The 18496-nt window shown below is 59.3% G+C and overlaps 1 protein-coding gene across 6 annotated transcripts in view; it reads right to left on the bottom strand.

Moving 5' to 3' along the window:
* The window catches only part of MACROD1 (mono-ADP ribosylhydrolase 1), a 172277-nt gene that overhangs the window by 3595 nt on the left and 150186 nt on the right, over positions 1-18496 (bottom strand). For 4 of the 6 annotated variants that reach the window (XR_006692350.2, XR_012423120.1, XM_005577484.4 and 1 more), the window contains exon 4: positions 13491-13520. The exons of the other annotated variants lie outside the window; for them this stretch is intronic. Coding sequence is in view for 2 of the 4 variants with exons in the window: in XM_005577484.4 (XP_005577541.1) it covers positions 13491-13520 (30 nt within the window). In the remaining 2 variants the exon portion in view is untranslated. The remainder of the gene's footprint in view (positions 1-13490; positions 13521-18496) is intronic. 6 annotated transcript variants of the gene reach the window in all.

The following is an 18496-nucleotide window of genomic DNA, read 5'->3' as shown; positions in this document are numbered from 1 at the left end:
TGAGCTGGCTCTCCTAGGAGCCTCCCGGACCTTGCCCTGAAGGCCTGAGCCACCTGGCACCCAGGTGCTCATGGTCTCTGGGGGCTAACCCCCCTGCAGGCGACCTCGGCCAGCTGTGGGGGCCATTCGGAAGTGGAGCTCAGTGTTTCAGGGATTTAATGTTTCCTGTGGAAGTGGATGGGCCTGCCGCCAGGCCTTTGGGGCTGACCTGGGGGCATGAGGGAGGTGGAGGGAGCTGGAATCAATGCCAGCAGAGGGCTCAGGCCGGATGCCCCCTCCTCACTGCCAGCAGTTCCAGAACAGAGCCTGGGCCAGGTGATGGCTCTGCAGGGGCCCCAGGGGCTTTAGGGGAGGGGCTCCCCTAAAGCAGAGATGAGGGACAGGTCACTGTCAGCCCACTGCTGCCCCACCCTCACCCCAACAAGCTAGAGTGCAGCCTGGCCTCTCCTGCCTGTGTGTCCCTCCCTGTCCACACACCAGACTTCTTGCTCTCTCCCCTGCCAGTGCAGAGGGGAACCCCTGCACCCTGTTGTCCTTAGCCATAGGCCCAAAGGACCCCTCCCACACACACTCCCAGAGCCCCCTTAGCTCTGCCCTCCAGGCCCTGTCCTGGTTCTTACCTGGGGCTAAGCTAGGTCCCAGAGTCTCAAGCTTCCCGGGGTCCCATTCAGGGGAGATGCCCTTCCTTCCCTCTCCCCTCTTCCCTCCTCCCACCCCAAGGCAGCTGGAAAAGACCAGCAGCCCTGGTCCCAGGGGCTACCTGGTGGGAGGTGGGGTATTCCCAGTTCACAGGAGCTGACCAACCCTCAGTCTCCTCTCCAGGGCCCTCAGCCACCAAAACCAACCTCCAGGCTCCAGCTCAACCCTCACCCCAAGTCACCAGAAAAGCTGGGGTCTTTCCTGGGGAGACAGAGCCCACTTGGGTGGCGGGGCCCCCCTGAGATGTTTCTCCACCAGGTCAAAGATGAAGCATTCCTCCACCTGTGGCCAGAAGACGGCCCCTAACATGCCTCTGCCTCCTCCCTGCAGCCCCTTCTTCCCTCTTCCCTCCTCTGCGTCTAAGCTCCCCTGATCTGGCTCCTTCACATCAGCCCTCTGTCTCACTATGTCATCCAGGTTGGAGTGCAGTGGCACAATCTTGGCTCACTGCAACCTCTGCCTCCCGGGTTCAAGTGATTCTTATGCCTCAGCTCCTGAGTAGCTGGGATTACAGGCACGCACCACTATGCCCAGCTAATTTTTTGTATTTTCGGTAGAGACGGGGTTTCACCATGTTGCCCAGGCTGGTCTCGAACTCCTGACCTCAAGTGATCCACCCGTCTCGGCCTCCCAAAATGCCGGGATTACACATGCGGGTCTGTTTTTTTTTTTTTTTTTTTGAGATAGGCTCTTGCTATGTTGCCCTGCCTCAGCCTGGTAAGTAGGTGGTATTACTCACCCCCCATGGCCTTTGTCAGCCCTCTTGTTGGGTAAGCACCTGCGTGGTGATTTACAGCCGCTGTCTTAAAATTTTTCCTGTTTATAGAAGAAGAAACCGAGGCACAGAGAGGGAAACTTGCCCACACAGCTAGAAGGTTGGGCTCCCACCCTCGGTGGCTCTGCTTCCTCTGGGACCATCAAAGGGCCTCGCCCTGAACCACTCTGGCTGACTGGTTCAAATGGCCCCCGGTCCACGCTCTTCGGGAGGCAGTGTCTCCCCACATCAGTACGTCCTCTCCCAGCAGAGGGGCTGCCCTGGTGGCCTCTTGTTGCACAGTGTTCTGAGGCCACTGTCTTTCTGGATGGTTTGGCTGCCCCCAGCGCTGACGGCTCCCTCCATCCAGCGGGCTCTCCCATCTCCTTCGTGAGCTCTCGTTCCTCAGGCCACTCCTCAAATGCCGCGTCTGCCCTCACCTGAGCCCGGAGGAACCTCTCTCTGCCCCAAGCCCTGGCCTCTGAGCAGCCCTTGGCCCTCCGCCCCATCTTAGGCATGTCCCTGCTTTGCTGTGGTAAAGCCCTGCCTGCCTGCATTCCGCCTGGCCTCTGTGTGCGCCTCCCATAGAAGGATGTTGAGGAAGGAAGGAGGGCTGGGTCTAGTGATTGCCCATGGCCCTGGGCATTCCTGGGGCAGTGGAGGGCACCAGGAGTGGGCAGGCTGGGGCTGGAGCCAGGCTGTCCTCAGAGCCAGCAGAGGCGGAAGGCAGGCGGGCTCCAGTGGGGCCATCCACCAAAGCGCTTAGGATGAGTTGGCCGCTATTTAGGGTGCTGTAATATTCATGAAGGGAAGATTAGATATTTAAATTTATTCAGCAATAAATGCGTCTCAGTGGGAGAGCATTCCTCATGCTAAACAAACAAGCAGGCAGGGGCTAATTAATTATTTACAGGAACATGAGGAGGCCTGTGGCCCGGGGGACCAGGAGGGCAGCTGTGCCCCTGCTGAGGCCAGGGCACCCCAACCTGCAGGCCTGGACCTGCCCCTGGTCTCGCTATGCTCCCCCGTTCTCCCTGCCATCCCGTGGGGCTGGCCTATGGTGTGCCTTCTTTGGGATTTCTCTTCCCAGAATTCCTGGCCACGAGATTGCTGGTGATTTGGGGCAAGTCACTTAACCTCTCTGAGTCTCAGAGCTCTGGCCTCAAGAGAGTGGTGGGGGCTGGGAGGGGGGGCTCATGCCTGTAATCTCAGCACTTTGGGAGGCTGAGGTGGGAGGGTTGCTTGAGCTCAGGAGTTTGAGACCAGCCTGGACAACACAGTAAGACCTCATCGCAAAAAAAAAAAGAAAAAAAAGTGGTGGGGAGCACTGAGATATGCTGGGAGGTGTCAAGGATTCGGGAGACTGAGGACCAGGGAGGTTAAGCAACTTGTCCAAGGCCCAACAGTGAGAGCAGGGGCAGAAACTAAGATCTATAGTATTTTATTTATTTATGTATTTATTTTTGAGATAGGTTTTTGCTCATTGCCCAGGCTGGAGTGCAATGGCATGATCTTGGCTCACTGCAACCTCTGCCTCCTAGGTTCAAGCAATTCTCCTGCCTCAGCCTCCTGAGTAGCTGCGATTACAGGTGTGTGCCATGATGCATGGCTAATTTTTGTATTTTTAGTAGAGATGGGGTTTTGCCATGTTGGTCAGGATGGTCTCGAACTCCTGACCTCATGATCTGCCCACCTCGGCCTCCCAAAGTGCTAGGATTATAGGCGTGAGCCACCGCGCCTGACCAAGACTCACATTATTAACCCTCATCTTACAGAAGTAGTGATGGGCTCAGAGAGGGAAAGTCACTTTCCCAGAGCCACATAGCAAAGTGTAAGGCCTTGCCTGGGCAGCTCTCGCCCCTGGTCCCCACCTTCCTAGACTCCTGTGGGCCCCAAGTGTAGGGAGGTGAGCAGGAAGCGGGGCCTGGTTGTGAGGGTGAGTGGGGCCTGGGCTGGCTGGGTCTCCGGCCTGCCCTGTGACTACAGCGTCTGGCCCTGCCGCTCAGGTGCCGAGTCTCATACCTCTCTAGCTCAACCTCACGCCTCTGAAAAGAGCTTTCGGGGGCTGTGTGGGGGGATCCCCTTTTTACAGATGGGAGGCTGAGGCTCAGCCACGGACTTCACAGGCAGGGGATTCCTTTGCCCCGTCATGATCTTGGGGGCCTTGTACCCCAGGGACGGGCCGCACTGCCAGGGTAGAGGTGCCCCTGAGAAGGCAGGCAGGAGGGGCTGGGGACAGAGGGCCTTGGGGAGGCAGAGGTGTGAGTTGGGGGTTGGGGGAGGGGTGTGCTTCCCTTCCAGCCCAGGAAGGACCAGGGGTCTGGGCTCCAGGGACCACTCCGCCTGGACATCTAGGCACAACCTGCAGGGCATTGGCAGCCGAGCCTTGGTGCAGCCCGTGCTGGTTTCCCTTTCCGGAGGAGGGCTACAGAAATACCAGATGCTAAGGCAGAAAGGGGCCAGGCTCCCCGGGAAATGGGGAAACTGAGTCTCTGAGAGGGTACCAACTGCATCAAGGGCAGACATCTGACCTGCTGCCCCAGGCTTCAAACACTGCAGAGGGAAGGTTTAGCCACAAAGCCTGGATAAGTGACCCACTCAAGGGTCTTGCACTCTCTTCTCTCCCAGCCCACTCCTCATTCTCTACCTCTGGCTTCTATTCAACTCCCAGGCCAAGACCCTGAGTGACAGCCCATTGCCGAACCATCGTTGCCTCTGCCCACACCCTCCTGGTCATCCATTTAATCAACAAACCCTAGCCAGCCCCGGCTCTGTGCTAGGCTTGGGCTCAGCCCAGTGGGGTGCAGAGCCCATCTTCACCAGGCCCCACTCTGTCGGTGCCAAGGCGGGTGGGTGCCCCAGGGAGAAGATGGATGGACAACAGCTCTGTGATGTGATCTGAAATTCATTACGGGGTGAGATCAGCTCCTTAAATGGGGATTTGAAAACATTAGGGCTTCATTATGTACACAACGGCAGTGCCTCATTCATCATGCAAAAATCACTCCCGTTATTAAAAATCCCTATGGCAGCTGCATGCAGGGGCTTGGTGGCATCGTGCCTGCTGGGGGGCAGAGCAGGAGCTCCACAGTCCTGCCTGGTCAAAGCTGTGGCCATGGGACAGGGGCCCAAGTCCCAGCATCCCTCTTACACAAGGGGCCAGCTGCGGGGTGGGGTGGGAAGTGAGGTTCAGCTCCAGGGACTTAGTGCCTCAGTTTCTTCATCTGCAAAATGAAGATGCTAATGATGCCTCCCATAGGGCTGGGTGAGGGTGTGTGAGATTCTGCAGGGAGAGGTTCAAAGGGCGCTGGTGGCCATGTCATGAGTACTGAGAATGCCTGGCTGCTGTTGGCACCATCATCATCAACTGGGGTCAGGCAGGGGTGGCAGGAAGGCCTGGGGGCCTTTCCTTGGGGAAGGGCATGCGCCACCTGTCATAAAACCTCCCATGGCTCCCAAGGATACATGGAAAAAAATCCTCAACTCCAACAAAGCTTTCAAGGACTCTCTGGGACTCCCTGCAGCCTCCCCCTCAGATGAATTCACTACCTCCCGTGCCCCTCCTACTGGCTCAAACTCTGCACCATTCAAAAAATGCGGACGAGGGCTGGGGGGCAGCGTGCCACATGCCAGCCCTATGTAAGGGCCAGGAGTCCTGTGGCCGCAGTTCTAGGGACAGGACACGCAGCTCTAAGTTGTGGCGGTGGTGAAAAAGGAGAAGGGGAAAATGGAGCTGGACCAGAGGGAGGAGGGAGGAGCAGGCTGTTCAAAGGATGAGGTGGCCCCTCCCAGGATGTGGCATTTGAGCAGAGCCCCGAGTAATGAGAAAGAACTGGCTTTGGAAGGAGGTGGGGAGGACAGTCCCGGATGAGAGTCAGGTGGGAGGCTCTGGAAGGGCAGAGCCCTGTGGCAGGAACAGGCCAGCAGGTGAGGCTGGGAGGGCGCGCTGCCTCTACAGGACCTCCTGGGCAGTGCGAGGAATCGAGCAACCGGGAATTGGTTGCAGCGCGGTGGGAAGTTTCCAACAGTGGAAGGATGTGTTGTGATTCGGCCTCTGGGCCCTCTTCTGTTCCCTCTTTCTGGCACGCCCTTCCCTTCTATGCTGAAGCACAGCCCCTACCCCTGCCCTTTGCCAGACAGCCCCATGCCAGAGGGTCCTGGCACGCCCACCCTGCACACACAACACCCATGAGACTGGCACAGGGACAGGTGCGGGGACTGCCCATCCCCTTGGGCTGCCTGCTTCTTCTGAGCTCAGCCCTGCTGGGGAGGGGAGGGCCGCACACAGTCCCGCCTCCAGAGGGCTGAGGCTGGCCACAGGTCACGGAGGTCACGTTATCTGCTCGTGGAGCAAGGCCACGGCTAATCGGCTAATCGGCTAAACGGAGCGGCCGGAGCTGAGCCTTTTCCTAGCGGCGGCGGGAACCAATCACGGATTAGCAGCGGCCGGGCGATGGGAGATAGCGCCGGAGCAGGGCGCGGAGCGCTCGCGAGCCGGGCAGGAGTCGAGTGCTGAATACTTAGAGGCCTGGGCGAATTCTCCCGGGCCTGCCCGTCTAGGAGCAGAGAGCCAGTCAGAGCCAGAGAGGAAGAACGACGGGAGAAGGGAGAGGGAGCCAGACAGAGGCAAAGTGTGGAGGGAGAAATGGAGAAAACGAGGGAGAGAGGGAAGTGGCAAGAGAAAGACCTGATGGAGAGAGGCAGGGTTGCAGGGGAGAGTGCTCGGCTGGCCCCCAAGGTCCCAGCATGTGTATGAGGAGGGACGGCCGTGGGTGGCGGCTTCTGAGCAGGTGAGGGAGTCTGCGGTGGGGCCTGGGGAGAGGTGAGAGGTGCGCTCCACGCACACACAGGCGCCCAGGGTTGGGGTGCGGGCACGGCACAGGAGCGTTGTCCACATGGCAGGCCTTCACTAAACAGAGCAGTGGAGGGGGTGTCGGAGGGGCTGCCCTGACATGGGAAGGCGAAACTAGGTGGGAGGGTTGCGACAGGAGGCGGAGGAGCACTCGGGCCCGGGAGCAGCGTGTGCAAATGCCCGGTGCCACGGGAAGACAGCCAGGGAAGCCCAGCCACCCTGGCTTCTCTTGGGTGGGAAGGAGCTGGGCCCGGGTGTAGGGGACACACACACACGGACTTGCCCTGCGGGCACAGGGTGCAGGGGTGCTCAGGGCCGACGGCATGGGGGCAGGGGCAGCTGCACCCACACAGGCAGGCCCACTCCTGCAGTTTGGGTGGGGTTGCTGACCTCAGGAAGGCCCCAGACCGAATGTGGGGAGGGTGGGGATGGGGTTCCATCCTGTCCTGCCCGCCTGCCGGGGATCTGCCTGACTCCCTCTCACCCACCCCAGGAGCTGACCCTCTGGGGCGCTGGCCAGGCTGGAGTAGAGATGGCGGCCACGCAGCCAGAGGAAGGCGGCCCTGAATTAATCTGTCACTAAAGCTTGGCCGTGGCAGGCGCAGTCATGATTTAGATGAATAATTGAAACGCTCCGATACATTTATTATCCCTTTAGTGCAAAAGTGGCAGAGAAAGACGAGGGGTAATTGAAAAAGAGCGCACAAATCTCCCCGAGAAAGCAGGCTCCTTATCGCCGAGTAAACATTTCAGTCCTAATAAACGGGAGAGACACGCGTCAGGGCCCTGTCGATTCCCATCCTGATTTAGGACCTGCCTCCCTTCTTACCATACAATAGGAGAGTGTTTTAAAAAATGTTTTTATTGAGCCAGTAAAAGCTTTCCAGGAGGGAGGTGGGAGAGAGGAGGGGGCCTGGCAGTCACCAGGCCAAAGGGTCTGTCGGGAAGGCTGGTGGCTGCCCCAAGCCCATCAGGCCTCCCTGAAGCTGACACAGGCCCTCTCCCTGGGGGCCCTCCATCCTGCTCTACCTGCAGAACTCCTATTTAGCTTTCAGGACCCAAGTCAAATGCTCCCTCTGCTGGGAAGCCTCCTACCAAACTGGGTCTCCCTGAAGGCTGAGTCCCAGCATTTGGCATAGCCCCCTCAACTCAGAGACAGCCCCAGGGAGGAATGGGCAGTAGGGGAGTAGGGGGACTTCCCCGGGACTCACTGCATTGCCAGCACCATCTAGTTCGGCACCAGGGCCTGGTGGGTGGGGGTTCAGGCCCAGAGTGAGGCAGGCACAGTATTCCTGTGCCCTCCAGGTTAAATCCCTTTAGCCCCAGCAGCCCCTGGGGCTTTCACTGCACTGGGGGTGCCTGGGAGACTCCCGTCTCTGCTCCCCTGAGACTGCAGCCCTCTCTTGCTATGAATCACTGCACATTTGCTGTAAAAACAGTGGGCTTGGACCCCAAAGCCCTGCAGGCCAGGCCCAGTCCCATCTTCTGAGCCCCAGTTGTGCCTGCCCCTACTGGCAGGAATTCCAGGGTGGCAGGGTGTTGGCTGAGGTATGGGCTGGCGTGTTGGCTGGGGTGTTGGTTGGGGTGTTAGCTGGGGTGTTGACTGGGGTGTTGCCTAGGGTGTTGGTTGGGGTATTCATTGGCGTGTTGTCTGGGGTGTTGGTTGGGGTATTGGTTGGGGTGTTGGCTGGGGTGTTGCACAGGGTGTTGGCTGGCATGTTGGTTGGGGTGTTGTTTGGGGTGTTGGTTGGGGTGTTGGAGTATTGGCTGGGGCATTGGCCAGGGCATTGGCTGGTATGTTGGTTGGGGTGTTGCTTGGGGTGTTAGTTGGGGTGTTGGCTGGCATGTTGGTTGGGGTGTTGGCTGGCATGTTGGTTGGCATGTTGCTGGGGTGTTGGCTGGGGTGTTGACTGGCATATTGGTTGGTGTGTTGGTTGGGTGTTGTGTTGGCTGGGGTGTTGGTGTGTTGGCTGGGGTGTTGGCTGGGGTGTTGGGGTGTTGGCTGGTGTGTTGGCTGGTGTGTTGGCTGGGGTGTTGGCTGGGGTGTTGGTTGGGGTGTTGGCTGGTGTGTTGGTTGGGGTGTTGGCTGGTATGTTGGCTGGGGTGTTGGTTGGGGTGTTGGCTGGTGTGTTGGTTGGGGTGTTGGTTGGGGTGTTGGCTGGCGTGTTGGCTGGAGTGTTGGTTGGCATGTTGGTTGGCGTGTTGGTTGGGGTGTTGGCTGGTGTGTTGGCTGGAGTGTTGGTTGGCATGTTGGTTGGGGTGTTGGTTGGGGTATTGCTTGGCATGTTGGTTAGGGTGTTGGCTGGCATGTTGCTGGGGTGTTGGCTGGGGTGTTGACTGGCATGTTGGTTGGTGTGTTGGTTGGGGTGTTGGCTGGCGTGTTGGGGTGTTGGCTGGTGTGTTGGCTGGGGTGTTGGGGTATTGGTTGGCATGTTGGTTGGGGTATTGGTTGGCATGTTGGTTGGGGTGTTGGCTGGTGTGTTGGTTGGGGTGTTGGCTGGCATGTTGCTGGGGTGTTGGCTGGCATGTTGGTTGGCATGTTGCTGGGGTGTTGGCTGGGGTGTTGACTGGCATATTGGTTGGCATGTTAGTTGGGGTATTGGCTGGCATGTTGGCTGGGGTGTTGGTTGGGGTGTTGGTTGGGGTATTGCCTGGTGTGTTGGGGTGTTGGCTGGTGTGTTGGTTGGTGTATTGGCTGGTGTGTTGGTTGGGGTGTTGGCTGGCATGTTGGTTGGGGTATTGGCTAGGATGCTGGTTGGGTGTTGGCTAGAATGCTGGTTGGGGTATTGGCCAGGGTGTTGCCTACTGCCCCTCTCCATTGAGGGACTGGCAGGCTGGCAGTCCCCCCCAGGGTGAGGGGATGGGATGAGGGTGCCAGACTGACAGCTGTGTTCCCAGCTCCCAGGGCACACAAAGGGTGCCACTCACTGCACCACAGATGTTAATTATTTACTTCAAAGCAGGAAGCTCTTCTAGGGGCTCAGAATCTCCCATAATCCTGCCCTCAGGGAGAGTCCGGAATGGACTCCGGAATGGCCACCGGAATGGTGGGGAAGCAGGCAATGAAGAACAAACACAAAACACAAGCAGGGAACCAGGGCTGTGGGACGAAGACACGGAGCAGTGGTGTGTGTCAGGGTTCTGGGCAGAGTGGCTGGGGCAGGCAGGATGGCCCTTGTGCTTATTCGAACAATGGGTGGGTGGTCATGGGAGGGACGTGGGTAGAGGCCTGAACTCATGTAGGAGGGATGTCCAGGGACTCCAGGGGAAGATGGGTGTGTCTGGGCAGAGTCAGGTGGGGTCTAACTTGGGCAGGTAGGGGACTAGGGCTGGATGAACTCAAAGGATGGTGGGAGGAGCAGGGTACAGGGGAGGGCAGAGCATCTCCGGGGCCCAGGCTGGGCTCCATTCCAGCCCCAGCCTCGTCCCTACCACAGCCCCCTCCCCACCACCTCCACTGTGTTCCAATCACATTAGCAGAGTGACAGGCCCAGCAAGCACTAGCGGCGGCTCCATAAATCTCAGCCCGTGTTAAAAGGCTGGACTCTGGGCCCACTTCCTCCAGGGGCACCCGCCCCGTCCATCTCTGCATCAGTCGGGTTGTGTGAGAGGCCTGTGCCAGTCGCTCCTCACCCCTAAATGCTGGAAGGGGAACCAGAGAGGCTTCCACGGTGCCCCTGAGTGGCCAGGGCAGGGCCCCTCCACTTCCTAGAGTGAGGTTACTGGCCATCTGTGAGCCACTCCTGATTTGCCAAAACATCTGTGGTTTCCACTGGTTGCCCTTGGGTAAGGTCGCTGCTTAATGCATAGAGTCCCTGGGATTGCAGTGGAGGTGCCACCTCCTTCTAGAAGCCTTCCTGATGCCCAAGCAGGGACAGGCACTCTTCATCAAGCTCCTACGGTGCCACTCCTACCCCACACCCACACCACAGATCACCCACCTTTACCTGTAGTTCATTCATTCAATAAACTTTTTTTTTTTTTTTTTGGAGACAGGGTCTCACTCTGTCACCCAAGCTGGAGTGCAGTAGTGCGATCTTGGCTCACTGTAGCCTCTGCCTATGGAGTTCAAGCAATTCTCCTGCCTCAGCCTCCTGAGTATCTGTGATTACAGGCGTGTACCACCATGCCCAGCTAATTTTTGTATTTTTAGTAGAAAAAGCTAATTTTTGTATTTTAGGGTTTTACCATGTTGGCCAGGCTGGTCTTGAACTCCTGACCTCGTGATCTGCCCACCTCAGCCTCCCAAAGAACTGGAATTACAGGTGTGAGCCACCACTCCCAGCCTTAATTTTTATATTTTTAGTAAAGACAGGGTTTCTTTTTCTTTTTTTTTTTTTTTTTGAGACAGAGTCTCGCTCTGTCGCCCAGGCTGGAGTGCAGTGGCCGGATCTCAGCTCACTGCAAGCTCCGCCTCCCGGGTTTACGCCATTCTCCTGCCTCAGCCTCCCGAGTAGCTGGGACTACAGGCGCCCGCCACCTCGCCCGGCTAGTTTTTTGTATTTTTTAGTAGAGACGGGGTTTCACCGTGTTAGCCAGGATGGTCTCAATCTCCTGACCTTGTGATCCGCCCGTCTCGGCCTCCCAAAGTGCTGGGATTACAGGCTTGAGCCACCGCGCCCGGCCAAGACAGGGTTTCACCATCTTGGCCAGGCTGGTCTCTAACTCCTGACCTGAGGTGATCCACCCGCCTCGGCCTCCCAAACTGCTGGGATTACAGGCATGAGCCACCATGCCTGGCCCCTTGTTCCTTGTTTTTTGAGACAGGGTCTAACTCTGTCACCCTGGCTGGAGTGCCGTGGCACAATCACAGCTCACTGAAGCCTTAACCACCCGGGCTCAAGTGATCCTCCTACCTCAGCCTCCCGAGCTATGACTATAGGCACACGTGCTACCATAGTTGGTTGATTTCTTTCTTTTTTTTTTTTTTTGTAGAGATGGGGTCTTACTATGTTCCCCAGGCTGCTCCCAAGTTCCTGGGCTCAAGCAATCCTCCTGCCTCGGCCTCCCAAAGTGCTGGGATTACAGGCTGGGATTACAAACATGTATTGAGCACTTGTAAGTGCCAGCCCCGGTTCTGGGTGCAAGAGATAGTCTTTCATTTTCAGGGGTAGAAGACAAGGAACATCATATATAAGTAAATCATATAGCACGTTAGAAGGAGACAGGTGCTCAGAAAAATTAAAACCAGAGCAGGGCGGGGACCGAGGGAGTGCCAGCATGGGGCAGGGGAGGCAGCCGCAATTTCAGCTAGGGGCCAGGGTGGGCCCTCCTGAGAGACGACATTCAAGTGAAGGCCTGTCAGAGTGAACGGAGCAACCGCGTGGACAACTGGAGCAAGGGCACTGCAGGCAGAAGGAACTGCCAGGGCAAAGGCCCGGAGGCAGCAGTGGGCGGGGCCTGTCCAGGGAGGCCAGGGTGGCCGGAGCAAAGTGGGGAGGGTGGCAGCGTGGAGGTGACTGTCAGAGGTGACTGGGGACCTGACGAACCATGCTAAGGAACTTGGCCCAGGCCCTGAGTGAGATGAGAACCCTGGCAGGGTTGTGGCTGAAGAGACTTGATGAGCTGGTGTGGGACTGAAAGGCCACCCCCTTTGTGATCCTTTATCTTCCTGAACTGAAGAGCTAACGATCTCGCTCCTCACAGGCTCTCTGGGCTCCTGGGCCATCTCGCGTCTCTGCACCTCTTGGCTGGGCTCCAGCCATTCCTGTGTCAGAGCCTCCCTAAATTCCCCTCCCTCTCCTCCACTTTCAGGCTTTGCCTGCGCCGTTCCCTCTGCCCGGGACACCCTTCCCAGCACTCTTCACTGGGCTCACGCCTATGCATCCCTCAGATTGCAGTGGAGGCACCACCTCCTTCTAGAAGCCTTCCTGATGCCCGAGCAGGGACAGGCACTCCTCATCAAGCTCCTACGGTGCCACTCCCACCCCCAAGCCCACACCACAGATCACCCTGTGTCTTGGTGGTGCTGTCATCTGCACTGGGAGCTCACGGGACAGAGGCCAGGCCCATCTGTGCCCGGCAGTACCTGTCCCGGCACCCAGCTCAGGGCCTGGCACACAAGGGTAATGAATGAACAGAGGAAGGGCAGGGTGCTGTGGGTGGGACACGCAGGTGTCAGGTCTGCAAAGTGTCCTCCAAAAGGACAGGCTTCGGAAGAGGGTCCTAGGTGGCCTGTTTTCAGGACCACAGTCCCCAGCAAAGCCCCTTATTCTGTGAGGCCTCCAGGGAGCTGTGACCTCCATGGGGACAGCTAGAGGAGAATGGGGAGGAGGGAAAACATTTCAGCCACAAACAGACCCCCATTCTGCATCCTGGCTGGTCACCGACAGCTCTTAACGCTGCTCTTATTTATTCCTGACCTTCATGCCCCTTTTATTTTTCCCCCTTTTAAAACCTGGCCTGGGCCCCGCCACCACTGCCGTAAACACGGCCCCCGGGATTTATCCGACGGCGCATTAACCCCTGGCCCCTGGCTCACCAATCATCCTGCTGCCTGTGCAGACAGCGGGCAGCCCGGCCAGCTGGGGGGCTGAGGGACTGGGCTAAGGGGCTGATGTGGTCTGCTCTGGGTGGGCTGGCCATGAGGCAGGTGCTGGGGGTACAGGGACACCCCCACTTGGTACCTGTGACCTGGCCTGTATCGCTTGCGGCCAGGTCCACCCTGACCTCTGACCTCCTGCTTGCCTGCCTGGCCCCGCCAGAACCCCTGCTCCGTTGTGGTCGTTAACAATGGCAAACACAGAGACGTCCCAGGGCTGACAGCTGACAGGTCTCTCCCTGTCCTGGCTGCAGAGCCCGAGGTCCAACAGCAGGGCAGAGATGATAATTTTGCCCTCACAGGTGGGGAAACTGAGGCCAAGAGGGACAGAGCTGCCCAAGGTCACAGGGAGATCAAGGTCAGGGCTGGGTTTTTTCCACCACACTTGTGGCCCCCGCCCAGTTACAGAGCAGGAGGCCTGCCTTCAGAGGGGTGGGGAGCTGGCCTGGGTTGCCTGGTGGTGAGGGTGCCAGGCCTGCCATCCAGGTCTCCAGCTCTGAGGAGGGAGGCACCCTGTGAGGACAGCGGGGAAGGTGGATGGCAATGAGCTGGGCGCCGGGGCTGAGGGGCAGGGGAGGAACAGACACGGCAGGGGAGATGCCACACCGCACCCCCACCCCCACCAAGACAGAAGGTCCACTCACCGCCACCGCCTCCGAGCAGGGAGCTGTTGGCTGCAAGAGAGAGAGACAAAGGCAGATCAGTGGGGAAGGGGCTGCGATGGGAGTATCAGCCCCGAGGGGAGGGTGAGGTCAAGATGGAAGTGGGCTGCCAGCTGGGTCTTCAGACTTGAGCCCTCTGGGGCGGTGGTAGATGATGGTGGAGAGGGAGGAGGTTCCTCGTGGGCCTAGGGTTTGTAGGGTGGTGCGGCTGGGGACACAGGAAAGTTACCAGGGCCTGCCCGCTCACCCGAACGCAAGTGCATGGGTGGTCCAGAGAGGCGGATGGCCCCTGCCATGGCCCTTTCATTCCTTTGCTCTTTTTTTTTTTTTTTTTTTTTTTTTTGAGACGGAGTCTCGCTCTGCCGCCCAGGTTGGAGTACAGTGGCCGGATCTCAGCTCACTGCAAGCTCCGCCTCCCAGGTTTACGCCATTCTCCTGCCTCAGTCTCCCGAGTAGCTGGGACTACAGGCGCCCGCCACCTCGCCCAGCTAGTTTTTTGTATTTTTAGTAGAGACGAGGTTTCACCGTGTTAACCAGGATGGTCTCGATCTCCTGACCTCGTGATTCGCCCGTCTCGGCCTCCCAAAGTGCTGGGATTACAGGCTTGAGCCACCGCGCCCGGCCTCCTTTGCTCTTTTGCCCACAGTATCTCCTAAGGCCGGTCAGCGCCAGGCCTGGTGCAGAGATGTGGGGAGGAAAGGACCTGTCCCCAGGGCTCACAGCTTCCGGCAGGGCACAGCCTGGAAGCCACTAGGAAGCAACTGCACCTTTGCAACCGGGCTAAGCGCTGCCCAGGGCCAGAGCTGGAGGACTGAGAACTCGGGGCAGCGCTGGGGGGCGCAGATGGGGGCGGGGATGGGGGCAAGGCGCCCAACTGCAAGAGGGGCAAGGCACGCCGGGTAAGGGCCTGGAACACCGCCACTGAAGCCAAAGCCAGATCAACAGCGGGGTGACAGGCCATGTGGCCTCGTGCCTCAGTTTCCCCATGTGGGAGAACAGCCCCACCTCACCGGGTGGTGTGAAGGCCAATGGAGAGGGGTCCTCCGCTCTGAGCCCCGCTGCAGGAAGGCCTGGGTCCCCGCCCCCTCCTCGGACTAGGGGTGGCGCTGCCAGGCAGAGCTGGACTGACAGCTTTGTGGCTGCCACCTTCCTGCACAGCCCTGTCCATCTCAGTCTGTCCGGCTGGCTGCCCCCCACCACCATGCAACTGACACGGGGGCAAAGTGAGGCTGGCAGCCCGTCTCTGCAGGAATGCCAGAGCTGTGCATGCCAACGCTGCCCCCAGCCTGGGCTCCGGCTCCCGCCTGCAGCCTGCGTCTGTGGTAACTGTCAGAGCTCATCAGGGAAAGCAGCGGGCGAGGCCAGGCAGGTGCTGCCCAGGCCCAGATGCTGGCCAAGTGAGAGGCCAGCTGTGCTCGCCCCTCTGCTGAGGAGTCCTGGCTCCCAGGTGGGGCCTTCAGCTCTGCACACGGCTTTGCCACCCACCCCATCTGCCCAGTCCATTGCAACCCTTTCTGTAGGAAGGATGGGGGGACACAGAGCCAAGCTGGGCCAGCCAGGCTGTGGGCCCAAGATGCCATGAGGATGGCATGGACGCTGCTAAGTGGTGTCGGGCGGCTCCGAGTGGCTGGTCTCCCAGAGCTGACAGCTCTTCGCTTGGGGAATAATTAATTCCACAGCCCGAAAACCCAAGGCTGCAAGTTGCCACGTTACTTGCGAGATTAATACAAGCAGCTAATTAAGATGGAGAGGCGAGGAGCGGCTGGGCGCTCCCAGAGCAGGGGTGGGGGCCGCAGGAAGTGAGGGGGAGGCGAGCTGAGTGGTGCCAGTGAGGCAGTGGGAGCATGAGCCGCAGTCGGAGCCGGAGGGAGAGCAGGGAGCCAGACCACAATGGGGTGCCCAGGCTGGCCCCGGACAGGCTGCAGAGGGGCGGGCCCCCCAGTGACTCTGGGTGGGGCCTGTGCCCACAAACGCACATTTTTTTCTTTCTTTTTTTTTTTTTTTGAGACAGAGTCTGGCTCTGTGGCCCAGACTGGAGTGCAGTGGCGCCATCTTGGCTCACTGTAACCTCCACCTCCCAGGTTCAAGTGATTCTCCTGCCTCAGCCTCCTGAGTAGCTGGGATGACAGGCATGTGCCACCACACCTGGCTAATTTTTTGTATTTTTGGTAGAGACAGGGTTTCACCAAGTTGGTCAAGCTGGTCTCGAACTCCTGACTTCAAGTGATCCACTCGCCATGGCCTCCCAAAGTGCTGGGATTACAGGTGTGAGCCACTGTGCCTGGGCACGAATGTACATTTCTGCTGACCGAGACTATTTGCTGGGTGTAGACTGGGTGCTACAGACTGGTGCACAGATGGGGCCATTTATTATCATAACAAAGCCACAAGGGAGGTGTGATGGTTCCCATTTTACAGAGAAGGAGACTGAGGCTCAGGGAGCTTGAGTCATGGGATGGCAGCAGCAGAACTGGAACAGAGTCTTTCTGACTCCAAGCCAAGCCACAAAGCCAGCTGACCCCAGCGACACTGCCTGAGGGTCGGTCAGAGGGACTGCCTTTCCCTGGCCAGGGGTGGGGCCTGCCTTCTCAAAACCAGGCAGAGCACCCTGCAAGCCCCAGATGCAGCCTCCACCCACTCCCCACCCCAGCAGGTGCAGCTGCAGAGGCGAGGGCTGGGCGTCTGGGCAGCGCCACCCCAGAGCTAGCGAGGGAGGAGGGGCATCTCAGGTCTCGGTCCAGCTCCAGGCCCCTCGGCCTGGGCAGTCCTGGCAGTGGTTGGCAGCTGCCCTCCTTGGCCCCTCCCCACATCCCCCCATCACCTCTCTCTCTTAATTAACACCGGCCATAAATGAGCTGGCTCCTGCTCAAAGACGGCACCGTGCCAAATAGGTTGGCAGTGAGCCTCGAAGGGATGGTAGAGGAGGGGTGCTGACCTGCCATTCTGCAGGCCCCTGTGGGAAGGTGATGCTATCCCCCTGCCCACCTGGCACCCCCAAACTCCACTGTGTGTGGCCTGCACTGCACCCGGCAAGGTGAGTGGGGTGAACTGACCTGATAGTAACCTGGCCAGAGCCTGAGGAGGGGTGAATGGGGGCAGAGGGAAGACTTCACTGGGTGGAGGTGGGGGAGGCCAGGCCAGGAGATGTGATTTGCCACAGGCAGGAGAGAGTGGCTGCGGCCCAGTGCTGGGGGCTCAGACTCGGTTGCACAGAGGACCTGGTCCCAGGCCTGACCCACACCCAGTGGGTGCCTGGGGAGGCCAGTCTGCTATGTCCCCTTCTCCGGTCCCCCTGCCTGACATTCCATGGGTGAGGGCTCCGGGGGGCAGGTGGCCGACCTGGTGCCTGGGACCCCGTTCCTCAGCTCCTCTTTTCCCCGGGCCTCGCCTGGGCCTCGACACCCGGCCACATGGTGCCTCCATAAAGCTGCCTCCAAGGCTGACAGCTGGACCAGGCTATGCAGGGAAGTGGCCTGGGGGCTTGCGGAGAAGAGTCTAGGGCGGCTGTGCCAGCCGATGCCAACAGACAGCCTTCCGGGTGTGGCCACCCAGCCCAGGGCAGGGCCTCTCAGGTCTCCCTGCTCCTCAGGCCTGTGTGCACCCCAACATCTTGGTCCGTGGCCAGCCCTTTTCATTTCAGCTAGTCCCTGGCACCGGCTTGAGCCTCTAAGTCCCTTCTCTACTGCATCCCATACCCCCCTCAGTTTGCTGGGAGGTTCTGGTCCTTATACAAGTCATCAACCCAGTTTCAGAGGAGGAAACTGAGGCTCACAGAGTATCTGGGGACTGGGGAAGACGGAGCTGGGCCCGGGAGCACTGGTTGTTACAGCTCCTTTTCTTGACCCCCAGCATGCCCGTCTCGAAAGGCTCTTGTTGCTGAAGGCATGGTGACTTCGGGCAGGCGGTGGCCGCGTGAGGTGGGGGATGGGCACTGGACTGCGAGTCCAAGCTGGGGCTCATGACCCGGCCCCACCCAAGGGACCCAGACCTGCTCCCAGCAAACAGTGGTCTTTGAATGCTGTGTGGGGCTGAGTGGGGGACCCGAGCCTGGCCCTGGGAGCTTGGAGGGGCACAGTTTGCTTTGGCTTTGGGTAGGGGTGGGGCCTCCCAGCAGCAAGCACACCCTGGAGGCTGTGGGGCCCCCGGTCTGCGGTCTGCTCTTGGAGTCTGCAGGCGGAGGCAGCCCGGCCCCATCGGGTTCCCCCCACCCGAGGATGTGCCTGTGCCATGCTCCCTGGGATTTGATTAACTGGCCCCCAGCCCGGTGCTGTGCCTGTGACCTTGGGGTGGCACCCCTCAATGCCAGTCACTGCCAAGTCCTCTGTCCCCTGCTGACGGTCCCTGGGGACTGGGGGCCTGGAAGTCTCAGTCTCCATCTCCCACACACCCCTCCTCCCGGCCCTCCTCTGCCCCAGCACTTGCCGTCCCTGAGGGCAGGGCGCAGTAGCTCCCCAGTTTGTGCCCAGCTCCCAGTCTAGTTAGAGGCTGGCAGGTGGCCGCTGCCCAGCGAAAGGGAGAGGGCCAGACCTGAGTGTTTGGAAACTGTCATGACAGGTCACAGGAGGCCTGAGGCACAGGTGGCACCCAGCCCTTCCTCCATGCTCCACACAAAACATTTGAATTCAGTGCCAACTGGGTGCCAGGGTTGTGCTGGGCAGCAGGCACAGAGAAGAGAACAGTATGTAGTCCCTGGGCCTTGGAAGTTTCCAGTCCTGACCGGAGGGGTAGCTGGGAGCAGACTTGAGAGCTGCCCCGGGTATGGCGAGGGGAACGGGGGTGTGTGGGATCTGCTGAAGTCTGCAGACTGGGAAGGCTTCTCGGAGGAGGTGGCATTTGAGCTGAGGCTTGAGGGATAAGAAGGCATGGAGGGAGGGGCACAGGGACGTGCATGAGGACGGCACCCTACCAGCCAACACGTCACTGAGAGGGCGTTGCCAGTCTCCCAGGGCCCAGGCAGGACCAGCCTCCCCGCTGGGCACAGCAGGCAC

This window comes from Macaca fascicularis, chromosome 14 (assembly GCF_037993035.2).
Source record: "Macaca fascicularis isolate 582-1 chromosome 14, T2T-MFA8v1.1".
Lineage (NCBI taxonomy): Eukaryota > Metazoa > Chordata > Mammalia > Primates > Cercopithecidae > Macaca > Macaca fascicularis.
This window is presented reverse-complemented; position numbering and strand designations above follow the sequence as displayed.